Raw genomic sequence first — 13,443 nt, forward strand, 5'->3', positions numbered from 1 at the left:
AAAGGAATTGGTTACCAAACTGCGAAGCATTTGGCAAGACTTGGCATGCATGTGATAATAGGTAAAGTCATTATTTTCTTAATATACTTTTTGTTTTATAAAGTCTTTTTTTTTTTCCTTTTAAGGTGTATTTTTTTTTTCTGGCATCAGGAGAATGTAGGAGAATATTTTGATAGTGTTTAGCACAACTAAAGATTGATTTGTGTTTTGCTTTGCAAGATCTTAAAAAAATAGTGGATGCAATTTTTTCTGTTGGAAGTGTTGTACTACCTTAGATAAGAAGTGAACAATAAAAAACCTTAAAAAATTAGTATTACAAAAGTATTTATTTTATTTAATTCCTTGCATCAGCGGGATAGATCTTGCATCAGCGTTGGGGTGCATGTGTTCATTAAGAAGAAAACAAATTAAAGAGTTGAAGGAGTATTACAGTGTTTAGTGGGGGATGATCTGTGTTATAAGGACAGAGGAAGCCTTTATCCATGTAAAAATTGCACATTTACTTCTCAGTTTGTCACTGTAAGAGACCTCTGTAGGCAAGACAAGAAAATAAATACCTGGAGATTCAATCATGTCAGTCTGAGACGGATTGGGCAATTCACCTTCTGGAGGTGCCTGTTCCTCTCCATTGATAATAAAGAGTTGATAAGGTGGCTGAGTTAGAGTGGGACATTTGAAGTTAGGTTTTTGAGTTCTTTATGAACTCAAAAACTGTCCTTTGTGCACCGTTTCTTATTTCTACTGCAAACACTATTTAGGAGACTTCCTACTTTTTTGAAGCTTTCTCTATAACATATATATATTTATACACTAATATGTCCACTAAGTCAGAATGTAGTGTAATGAATACTCATATGTTTAAAATGCTACATTTCTCACTTCATCTTTCCTTAACTAGATTTTTAGCTAAACCTCTGTAACTTTTATTCCATAGAGTCACTGAAGATTGCTGTTTCACTGTATACTATCAAGCTGGCAATGCCATTTTGTTCAACTTTTATACAGAATTTGCTCTCTCTAAGGTCCTGTACACATATCAATCGCACTCTAAACAATGGACAAGAGCACAGTAGCCATGTACTTTTAGTGTAGTGCAATCAGTAACATAATGGAGTTGTCCTGGAATCATACAGGTATAATGTGGAGCACCACTTATTCATACATGTTTTAATAGATGTGTCAAACCCAAGCGTCTGCAAAGTGCAAGTAGATGCTTCTTTATGTAGCTAAATGCCAGGTGTTACTAATGTAGCTAGATGTAGCTAATGATGTCAGCATTAATATTTCACTAAAATTGCTTTTCATCTTTAAGGTGGACTGCAAAAATGTACTCTGGGAAAACAAAAAGGGTAATTTTCTTCTCTTTGCATAGGGTCACAAAAGCATAGAACATTCTTTTTTTTCAAGATTTATTTTGTATCACTTAAAGTTTAGGGTATTCCATATAATAAAATTCAATGTGAGAGTTTTGGGAATGGGAAGATGAGATTTAGGTGCAGAATCTCTAAATAAGCTGATTTTTTTTCAACTCACAGTCACTCTGTCATAAATCTCATTCACTCACCTTCACACCCATGTCTCAGAAGCACCAAGATGTGTGAGCTCGTGAGATCTTGTGAGCATCACCTGAGTATGGGAAAGGTCGTGCCAGCTGACAGTCCTTAGCCTGTCCCTGTGGTTCTTCTTGACCAGAAGTGACAGGCTATTTTATGGTCAGATCTGCCACAGAAGTTGTGCAGTCTCCTTCTCTGGAGGTATTACAATTCATCTGGATGTGCCCTGTGTTACTTGTTCTGCGTGAAACTGCCTTAGCAGGGGGATTGGACAGAGCTCCCTTCCAACCACTACTCTTCAGTGATCTTTTATATTGCTCAGCAGCTCTCAGTTCATTTTTCCTGGTCTGCAATATTTAGGCTCTGTCTATAGCCTATTTTTAGGCTGGGCTAACAGGAAAAATACTGATATGGATAATAAGCTATAACCTGGAGATGTTATTCTCCTGATGGCAGAGTGCATGGTCGTCTGCTGCCAGTCTTCTGTGCTGTGGTCTTGACATGCACAGCACAGGAACAGTGTTCTCTAAACATGTCTTTTGTTTGTCAATAAAGGGTATTCCTTTAACACTTTGCTCCTTCTCTTGGTGCCTAAAAACACACGCACTTCCATTGACTCCACAATTGTATCAATACGAATCCCTACAAATGTGAATTAATGAAATTAATTATAGGAAGCATTTGATGAGTAAGTCCTCCAGCTGATTCATTTCTTCCGAGCAGACTCTGACCTAAACATTGAGCCCTATGAGTCACAGCCATCTTCTTTGCCTGTGAAACTCTTCAGACCAAAGCAACCCTGTCAGAAGAATGGATAGTCCCAGGCACTATTCCAGCTGCAAGATCATAACAGTCTCAAAAGCACATTAAATGCAATGACCTTCCATCCTTGCTCATAACTGTTGGGCCCAAGTGTCCAGAGTAGGTTTGAAATATCTGCTGGCACATTGGCATGCATTAGCACATTCTGCTTCAGGCCACACAAGGCTCAAATAAGAGAGCAAGTGTGCTCAAGCTTTCTCCTCTAGGATTGTTTTAACCCTATGTTTGTGTATTGACATGAACTTCTGTGAAAAAGGTGTGGATGTTAAGCGAATCTGGGCTTGCAAGAGAGACTTACATGTAGCTTGCAGTCAATCATGCTCAATCACTGAATGCTTGTTTCCCATTATAGGAACTGTAGCAAGAAAGGATGATATCCCTGCAGCAGGCAAATGAGTCAAGACTGAATGTCTGATGTGAAAAATGATTCACCATTTGTGATGGATGTGATTTTGATTCAGTTTGACATTTTAGAGGAGTAAATATTTGAAACAACCTACTTTTAAACCCAATCCACCAATGGAATGAGGAAAGCAAATAAGTAGAAAGCATGTTACCTTGTGGAGCATGAGTAGGCACTGTATGAAAAGGCAGTATCTTCACTCAGAGCCTTTACAGCAAGTGGTTTCATAGTTCTTTTAAACCTCCTTCCCTTCCAGTCCCAGCACTGGTGCACAAGACTCCATCCCCCACTGATGGTTTCCTTCTGCAGGTGCTGCTCACCCTGCCCTCAGTTTCTCCCTGAGAAAGAGGTTTTAATGAATGCTACAATGATGAAAGTAATTTTCTGTATATTTGTATATTTGTTTGATAGATTTCATTGAGGCTTTCTTCCAGGCTGCTTTTCTCAGTAGCTGCACTCACAGTCAGCAGGGCTTTTACTTCAGGAAAATCTCATGGCAAACACCAAACCCCTGGTAGGGAAGACTGATGGCTGTGATGAATCTTCACAATCCAGCCATACATGGAGCTCCTGCTCCCTCCTATGCAATTTACTTGTTGATAAATAAACTTGCAATTTCATTTTCAGAGACAGAAAGTAAATTGCACACTGTATTCAGCAGTGACTGATACTGAAGGTAATGTTTTGTATGCACTAACAAATAAATATGCTCTTCACAATGAGGACTCTGGAAATGAGGATATCATGGACATTTCTATGACCTCCCCCAGCCCAGGATATAAAACCCAGTATGTTCAGCTCTGGTTCAAAGCGTTTACCACAGTTCTCTGAGTCTCTATTTAGTATGATAAAAAAGCATAAACTATTCCTATTCTTTCCTCCCTGTTCACAGCTATTTAATTTTATGAGGATTCTGTGTGTGCATGTTAAAATTGTTGACTCAAAAAAGAAAGCCTCAATTTGATTTTTTCTTTTTTTTTCCCTCAGTACATTAATAAAAGAAGGCTGAGATAATGTGTGATAATATCTAATGTAGAAGTTTTGATAATTCTATCTGAAAACAGTGAATAAAAATCAAAATATTTGCACCTTTGCAATGTTACACTTTTGCTTGGTATAAAACACCAGGTTCAGGGCAGTGTAATCAATCTTTAATGTCTGAGTATATCAGTGTCACAGGTTTCTAAGACAGGCTCACACTTTAAAGGAAGCAATCTCATTATACTTATATATATGTATATATATTCAGGTGACTTATTTGAGCTATGCAATTTTGGCTTGAGCCCTGCAATTTTGGCATAAATAAATGTACTTCCATCACCAGATTCAGCACTTCTGTGTGACCTCGGCAAGCTCTGCAGGACGTTAAGCAAGAGATATTTCTGTCACCTCTTTCATTCCCATTAGTTTCCAATTTTCAAGCTGGATTCTCTGCACCATGAATCAGACAATTCTTATATTGTATAATAATGCAAAGTGACTTACGAGGGATAATTAAATCCTATCAAGATGGTGCAATAGTTCATTTTCAAAGACAGTTTGATTTAATTTCAATTACTGAAAATTTTTATGGGTTACTTTAATAGTCTTTTTTTAATATACATGGATCTATGAGATGCTTGGGTTATATAATTTTTTTTAAAAAATATTTATCTTCCTAATTTCAGCCAGGTTTTTTAAGGCCTGAATGAGTGCTAGAGTTAGTCAGGAAGTGTCAAAATTTTACCAACCTATTAAAAGTGGATGATGATTTCATTTTTGTGTATGAGCATAAAGGAAATCCACACCGATTCCTTTATAATTGTAATTCAGTTCAGGTTTTATCATATCAGCGCACTGTAATCAGGGTTATGAAAATCTCTGTTTACTGTTAATTATGCACCATACATGTGCACACAGCCACACACAGTCTTCCAAATATGTTTGAATCTTGTCAAACACTTTAGTCCCTGACTTCTGTTGGAAGTCTGTCACGTCTGTGCTTGTTTTAACATATGGTGCTTTCAACAAATAATTTTATAGGAAGAGTACATAATGAAATGACAAGTACTTCAAATTGTATCAAATTGTTCAGGGTGATAAAGACCAGGGATGTGTGAAGAATTGCAGGAAGACCATAAGAACCTGAGTGTTAAAAGGCATGTACAGCTCAATGTAGATCAATATGGAGTGATGGACACGGGGAAAAATTTTAACGCCAAATTTTAACGCATTCTGTGTCGACCATCATCACTTTGAAAGTAGATCTCAGGGTCAAAATAGATCATTCTGTGAAATTCAGTGGTGCTCCATAGGGTGCAAAAATCAAAACAAATATTAGAAATGGTTAGAAAATGAACAAACTAAACAGACAATATGAGTTGATTCAACTGTCTGAATCCTTTGTGGGCCAGAACTGTAAATACTATGTTGTGTTCTGGTCTGCCTATTTCAAAATGGTCTTAAAGGGTTTAGAGGAAAAGAAGTTTTATCAGGGGGATGGAAAAGCAACCTTATGAGGAGCAACCAAATGGGCTTGAAGTTTTCAATCTGTTCACTGTCTCTGAAGTATATAAAATGAGCAGCTAAAAAGATACAGAGCTTAAAATAGTATGGAGATTGTTACAAACTCAGTATAAACACAGTATTAGGCATCAAAAAGAAATGAAAACAATCTAAATCAGGCCACTGTGATTAAAACCAAAATCCATCAGAAGTGAAAAAGTATTTCTGGACTAGTATCTGCTGCATAAAACCTTAAATTATCTTTGGTAAAGGAGAAGTATAAGATGGACAAATACAGTGCTGGGCAGTTTTGGGAAAATATTGTGCATAGGCCAGTAAGTGTGTTTTTCATATTGAAAAATAAGTCAGGCATTAAAAAAAAAGAAGAGTTAAATATGTGTTCTTGCAATTTTGGAAGAGCTAGTGCAGTTTTTCTAGGTGCTTGTTTAATTTATTCATTAAGCATTTATGCCTAAAGCTTTGAAATATTCAACAACTGTGTGAATTAATTTAATCCTAGTTTTCAAAAGCTTTTGTTAAGATTCATGCCAAAAGATTTAAAGTGGATGGCTTATCTTGAGATAAAAGAAAGTTTTCTTGTAGTTTAGTAATAGATTAGCAGGCAGAAAACAATATTGAGAAATAATTTAGCAGCTTTGAGTTGGAGCAAAGATGCTTGTGGTCTCACAGACAGATGTTCAGTACATTTATCAAAGATAGATATCGAATACAGGGTGAAGAGTGAGATGATGCATTTTGTTTAAATGTGTTTAGGATATTCAAAATTGTTTGACTATTGATAATTAAAGGATTTGAGTTTCTGACATGTAAGGAGAGGCTGAGAGAGCTGTATTCAGACTGAAAAGAAGTTAGGGGGATCTTTTCCAGTGTATAAGTACCTAATGGGAAAAAAAAAATCCTTTTTTTTTCCCTTTTTTTTTTTACATTGTGGGTGTTCAGACACTGGCACAGGTTGAGGAGTCTCCATCCCTGGAAACACCTGAGATATGAGTGGACATGGTCCTGGGCCATCAATTGTAGCAGAGGGTGGGACTGGGAGGTGTCCAGAGATGCCTTGTGAAATCTTTACTGTGAAGAATAGGAAATAATCTCCCAATAGTGGATGACTGTGCTATGAAGGGATGGATAAATACAGAGTGTTAGTAAATGCAAATACTGAATATGAGAAAAAACAGCCACACCTATGTATTTACAAGAATAGGACCTAAATTAACTGCTAGTCAAAGAGTTAAATAAATATTGTGATTTACTCTTGAAAGCTCAATGTACAACATCATCGATATTTCGTGCCAGTCATAAAGGCAAATAAAATTATATTACTTAGCAGGAAAGGAGATGAAAATAGGACAGTAAGCGTCCCTCTTCCTTTATAGAAACTATTGGATCATCCTGTTGTGCATACTCAAAAGGAGTCTGGTTGAACTGGAAAAAACTAAAGAGTGATGGTTAGGAGTAGAGGATGGCTTTGTACAAGGTGGGGCACAGAACAAACATCCTTCTGCTTCCAAACAGATGACTGAGGTGTGGAATCATACAGCTATGGATGGTGTAGAAAGTGAAGGAGAAGCAGTCATTCCCTTCATTATTGTACACAAAGTGGAGAACATCCAAGAAAATAAAAAATAAAACAACAAACAAGCTACTGAAGTACAGGCTTTTGAATGTAATTAAATGTGTCATTAAATCACAGAGCCTGTGTGGACTCTCTGGTAGTCAAGCTCTTGAATGAACTGAAAGTGCAATTAGGTGAAGTAGTGCAGGCCATGCTCATTGGGAGGCTATGTGTGACCTTGGATTCAGGAAATCTCTGAAACTTCCTGCTTCTGGGAGGGTGTATCGGAGAAAATCACTCCTAGACTTATTGCTGTCATGTCTTTTCCTTAAGTATCTGCTACAGGTTACTACTGTTGGAAAGAGGACACTTGTCTAGATGTGTCTTGGGTTTGATAAACTGAGTCATTCTTAACCTCTTGTTGGAACAGGTGGGTAGCTGAAACCTAAGGCAATAACGATGATTTCTTTTCTCTTTGCAAATTGACATTCTCTCCATTGCTCATTTTTTGCTTATTTTCTCAAAGGAATACTTACAACAATATTTTCACTTTTCATGTAAGGAAGGCATGTATTTAATTGTGACTATTGCATGATGAACTCAATGACAAAAGATATGGTATCTCTAGACACAAGGAAGTTTGTATCATGTTCTCAATTTATTTTTTACAGCAGGTCACAGCCTTATACCTATTATTGAAATCCATGCCTTAAATGTTTTACATATGAGATGTAAGATCTGTATTCTTTTTATTGAAGATTTTACAAATTCCTTCAAAAGAAACTTTATAAATTCCTTAAAAAACCTGCTCATATTGTATTGAGTTCAAATTTCTCATTCTTGGAGATTTTGGGGACAGTTATTCCTCTCTTTTAGGCATGTTCTATTTTTTGTGTACACTCATAAAATCATAATCTTCCTAACACCAGCTGATAGGATTTTGTTTTCCTCTTGAGGCATTGGGTGCCCTCAAAAGCCCTGTCTTCAGGCTGGTGCTTCAAATAAATCAGTTCCCCTTCGATAACAATGAGGATTATGCTACTCTGAGGAGGCATCTTAATTCAAATTTCCATTTGGAAACTTTTATATTCTGTTGTGCAAAGGCATCTAACCATTATCCTTTGCAATTCCCTAATCAGGTGGCATACACATATACAGAATTGATTACAGTACCACCAAGCTTTTCCTGGTAGACACCTAGGAGTTTGTGGGCGCCACTTCTGAGCTTGGGTTGCTCGAAGTCAGCAGTGGGGAGAGGGAAGGGCCATGGGGCATGCTGCACACCCTGGAAAGTGATCCATTGTGTCAGGGAGTAACTGATCTGTAATTATGGCTCCACAGGTCAAGGGATGAGCGTTATCTCAGGTTCCCCAGGCACTGGTGACTGAGAGGGTCACACCTGCCAGAGGCTGGGGCATGTGGGGAGAGCTGGGACGTGATGTGCCTGCCCTGCCACTGGGCAGCTCTCAGTCCTGCCTTCCCCCTGGGCTTCCCTACTCTGAGTTTATCGCAGGCTGAGGGGTATCTTGTGCACAAGGTGGCTCTCGGGCTCCAAGCTGGAGGGGTCAGGTCTTTCTCTTGACACCACGTGCTGGTTGCTTTGAATCTTCTTGGTGTTCATCTCCAAAAGTTTTTTATTTGTCTCCATTTTGTGTTATCTTACTGAAAGTGAGGAAATTTTTCCCTTGACACACTTAAGTAAGCAAAGGCTTTTTGGATTTGTGGGTTTATTCTCTCCAGGCAACCTTAAGCTTTCAGGCTCTATTGTTGATCAAAGACTATTTTAAATTTTTTATAATGCCCTGAAGTCCATTTCCTTGAAACATCAAGATTGCAAATTCTTAGTTTTGCAAAACACCATTTGGAAAAGCTCTTCCTTTCTTTATCAGGATCAGTTTTGTACATAAATTCAGTGTGTGAGTGGCAATTACTCTTTTGAAGAGATAGTCACATTCAAAGAAATTAAAAATATAGTATAAAAATACATATAGATGTATCAGAACCCCTTAATTAGCGATAATGTGGTTTTAGCCCATGCAGACTTTCTAAGGGCTGTGCTTTTTTCAGCCTTGTTCAGACTGAGCAATGTCTGTGATAATTCTGTTGAAATCCCTGAAATAACTTTCAGAGTTAGGATCTACTTCAGTGACTGAAATGACAGAGCCTGACATTTAAGAAAAGATCCAAAGCCAATTGGTGCTGATAAGAATTTTAGTATGTACTTCTCTGGTGGCTTCATATCAACTTGCTTTGACTTGTGATGTTTGTGGAAGTAAATGTTGAAGAGATGAGTACATTTTTTTGACTAAAAGTTGTATTTAAATATGTTTTCCTTTTTCAGTATTTTATTAAGAATTATATTTTTTATGCCATTGAAATGATATCTGATTTTATATGGGTGCATCTGTTTAGAATGAATTTATTTTTATATTATAAAGGGTTTTTTTGAGAATTGATTTTAGTCAGCGTTGTTATTGAATAAGTCTCACCCAAATTCTTCACTATTTGTGGATTAAGTGGAAAAAACCCTATCAGGTAGGGCACTGAACTGCTTGCATAAACAGTTCTTGAGAAAACTATATCTATTTTGAGTTCCCAGTAGACATTTTAAATTAGCATGAAAAGCAAGATTGTTATGGTTTTAGGTACTTTGATGATCTAAGCTCCCAAGACAATGAATCCCTTGTTCTTAAAGCTTTTTCTAAGATTCCCTCACTGCATAAAATACATGATCTCTCTTCCCTTTCTTACCCTTCCCTTCAAACCATTTGAATTCAGAGTAGGCAGATCTTATGCTACAGATGCTACAACACTTAAAATGGATAAATTCCAGTATATGGAATGTATGGAAATTATGGTGAATCATTGAAAAAATGTCCAGCCAGAGGATTAGCTTGTGTATCAAAAAAAATTTTAAAGAATCATTACAAATATGATACTGAGGATTTAAACCAGCTGGCAGCAGTAAGAATTTGACCCTGGTCTAGTAAACCATCCTGAATTTAGGGCGCTGTACATCTGTTCAATGCACTTGAAGGTTGTGCCCTTTAGTGACCCAACTTCATCAAGAAGATGCAGATTAGTTTTGATTTTTCCCAACGCAAAGCTGACTCTGTTAGCTTGATGACTTAAAAAGCATTTTTTTAAAATTCTGAATAGTAATATAGCACTTAAAAGGAGATTGATCTTTTTGATGCCTACCACTCACTTTGCTTAGAAGATCCCAGAAGGATGTACTAGAAGGGAAGCAGTGCAAAAGTGCAATGTCCCTTTCCTCTCCCCCCTTGACAAAGGGGTGCTGATCTCCTTAACCTAACTCAGAAGCCTAGATTAGCCTCCCAGTTTCATGGTATCCATCCTTCTGATCTAAGTGTCTTTGAACTTTTTGTAAGGATTTTGGTCATTTGCTCAATGTCTTTATTCTTTCTTGCAGGATTTTCTTTGAAAGAAGGATTTTGAAAACCTCTATTATTGTGGCAGTTTTCACTGAAGCTATTTCAATTTTGCAATACTCCAGCCTTCAGCATCTGGTTTTCAAACTCTGTTGGATCAGGCTGGAAACAGACATCTGAAGTGACTGTTTAGCAAAATAATAATTTTTTTCCCAGTGGTCCAGAGTGAAAAATATGCAAATATAAATAAAATGAGCTCATTTTGAAGGCACTGAGCTTTAATGAATAACCATTTATATAACAGCAAAATAAAGCAAATTAAAATTTGTTGTGAACACAAGTTCTCTTAAAAGAACAAATTAAATGAACATACTGAGAGTTATATCATGACACTGGAGGCTTTAATAAGCCAGATCTCTGCATGAGAGGTGCTGAATAAAAGAGGACTTAAATAAGATGTTCACAGAATTGGCACAAAAGTATTCTTATTTCTAGCATAACACTACCCAGCCTAATAAATAACAACACTCTGAGTTTGAAATCCTACTCTAGTACATTACCTGAGATGAAACAGTGAGGAAAATTAATCTGTTGCCCATAAACCCTGTGCACAAATTTCCCCAGAAATGGCAGGGTTTCATTGGAGGGTTTGTTTGTTGATGCTGAATCTATATCTGGAAATTAGCATCAAACTGAATGTTTTTCTTCTCTACAAGGCTGGATGGTTTTAAAGGGAGAAAAACACCAAGAAGAAAATATTGCAAATATCTGCCTTGTTGTTTTGGGTCTTCCTTCCTTCCTTCCTTCCTTCCTTCCTTCCTTCCTTCCTTCCTTCCTTGTCCATAGTTAATGGGACTTACAGACACCAGTTGTACACCTGTATGATTAGATTTTATGTGAGAATTATTTTCTCTCCAGTATCTGGAATGTTAAATGTATTAATTTTGGCTACATTTATGTAAATGTGGGGTTTTCTTGCATATCATGAGAACAAAGATGTGTTTTGAGTCCTTTTTTACTGCAGAAGCACAGCTAAAACTCCATTCTCAAAAGAATTCAAGCACGTACCAGCTGATGTGAACAGGGGGCTGAACAAGATACCTCCTGAGGTCTCTTCCAACTTCATCTTATTCTGTGGTGCTGTGAAAGCAAGAACAGGATACTGCAGGCTGGCACAAAAAAACAAAAAAAAAAACCAAAAAAACCCCAAACAATCTGTATAGAAACTTTGGAAGAATTTTATATGATGAGGAAAACAGAAAGGCTACTTCATGATGATTGTAAGAGATATCAGTATTGTTGTCCAATTTAGATAATAAACAATAGGTATTTTGATGTTTCATGCTATGGAAAATATTTGTGGATGGATAAATTGAATGTTAATTTTTAAAATTCAACTTGTGTTAACAATTCCTATATCTCTTGTGCTTATATTTTTTCCTTTGACGTGTTATAAAAAAATTGCCAAACAAATGTCAGACAATTAGTAACCTTCCACCTAAGCTGAATGGTGAATGGTACAAAAGACATTTATGTGATGGTTAATCACATTTTGTGTTAGCATTAATAAATCCTATCATGAGCATTTGAGACAGGGTAGTCAGGACTTTCCTCCAACTGTGGAAGTCTTCATTTTGGAAAAAGAGCAAGGGGAAATCCGCCATAAGCTGTAGTGAAGTTTTTGCAGAATCTGGATGTGATACAATTCACTTGTCTCACAGACTGAAATCTTAAGTCTGCTGGTCCAGTAGATAGTCCTATTTTATAAGAATAAATGAGATAAACTGGCAGAACTTGTGGAAATCACAGTGCATTTGTGCAGCCCTCTTTGAAAACCTCTGGAGCACACCTTTCCACCTAAAACTTCACACTGGTTCTACACTGTGGTTGTCACTTCATAGGTGCCAGTCCTTAAATTGATGGCATTGCTAATTTTTCATTTTCTGTCCCTTAACAGCTGCAAACAGTGAAAGTGATGGCCAAGAAGCGGTGAGGAAAATAAAAGAAGAAACTTTGACTGGAAAAGGTACCATATTATACAATTTCCTTTAAGAAACCATTTTTCCTCTCTTTTTGCTGTCATCTCCTTTTATATGAAGTCCCCTTGTGTATTGCTAATTTTTTTTTTTTTTAATTTGGGGCGCTGGAACAGGTTGCCCAGAGCAGTTGTAGATGGCTCCTCCCTGGAAGTGTTCAAGGCCAGATTGGATGGAGCTCTGAGCAAACTGGTCTAGTGGAAGGTGTCCATGGCAGGAGGTTTGGAACTAGATGCTCTTTAAGGTCCTTTTTTCCCAAATGGTTCTGTGATTCTATGAACTGAATTCCAGAACAAAATCTGACTCAGGGGTAAAATGGATAGGATATTTCTTAAAAAATGTTTTCAGCCTGGTTTGACTTTACTGTTGTCATTGAAAAAGGGTTGCCTGCAAGTTACAGTCTGCCTGCATATGTGTGTGTGCATGATTTAATAGATGGGAAAAAACTCAGAATACCAGTAATTTTTGCTAAGGGGAGGGTGACAGCAGGTAAGAGTGTGTGCTCTTTTACTTTCCTTGTTTTAGGAGCTAACAGGTTTTTGAAAGATCAAGGCTGCTTGATTGGGTCATTTGACACATGTTAAGAGCTAATAATACTTGACAAAGTAAAACCATTCTTAAATATAAATAGACCTTTCATATCAAGCCTAAATTCCTACCTTTTTGTGGTTCTTCTCTTATTTCCTTTACATGATGATCTGTCATGTTTGTAGAGGGGTAAGGGCAGCATAGCTTGATAACTAAGAGAAAAGGCACGTTCCACACTACCTGCTCTGTGATTGCAATTTGCAGTTCATGGTGGAGGTTAGTGCAGCTCACATTTTTGTCCCTGGGTGTCACTGGGTGTAGTTCCTAGTGGTGCATGATGATTCATTCCCACCACTTTGACACATAATTTCTTGGCAAAATAATAGAGCAGTGTTGCTAGTCCAACCTATTTGGGATCTTCATGGCTTCTTCTGAGATCTCATTCTGTTTTTGTACCTCTAATAATTACTGTTATGATGATCAAAATACATGTTAATTATTGTGTTAAGAAACCCCTTCATTATGATTTATCTTTTGACTTAAATAAATGTGCATCCATTGTAGCCTCAGGATACATGTATGCTAGTTAAAAGCATCATAAATTAAGGCATAGTTAGAAGGATCATGAAAGGAAAAAGGTAATTCTTACATC

General features: G+C 37.1%; 1 protein-coding gene across 1 annotated transcript in view; it reads left to right on the forward strand.

The window, feature by feature from the left end:
* DHRSX (dehydrogenase/reductase X-linked) overlaps nucleotides 1-13,443 on the forward strand; it is a 131,595-nt gene that overhangs the window by 8,113 nt on the left and 110,039 nt on the right. The window contains exons 2-3 of the mRNA XM_005422684.2: nucleotides 5-61; nucleotides 12,185-12,253. Of these exons, the coding sequence (XP_005422741.2) occupies nucleotides 5-61; nucleotides 12,185-12,253 (126 nt within the window). The remainder of the gene's footprint in view (nucleotides 1-4; nucleotides 62-12,184; nucleotides 12,254-13,443) is intronic.

The sequence above is a fragment of the Geospiza fortis genome, unplaced genomic scaffold, assembly GCF_000277835.1.
Source record: "Geospiza fortis unplaced genomic scaffold, GeoFor_1.0 scaffold366, whole genome shotgun sequence".
Lineage (NCBI taxonomy): Eukaryota > Metazoa > Chordata > Aves > Passeriformes > Thraupidae > Geospiza > Geospiza fortis.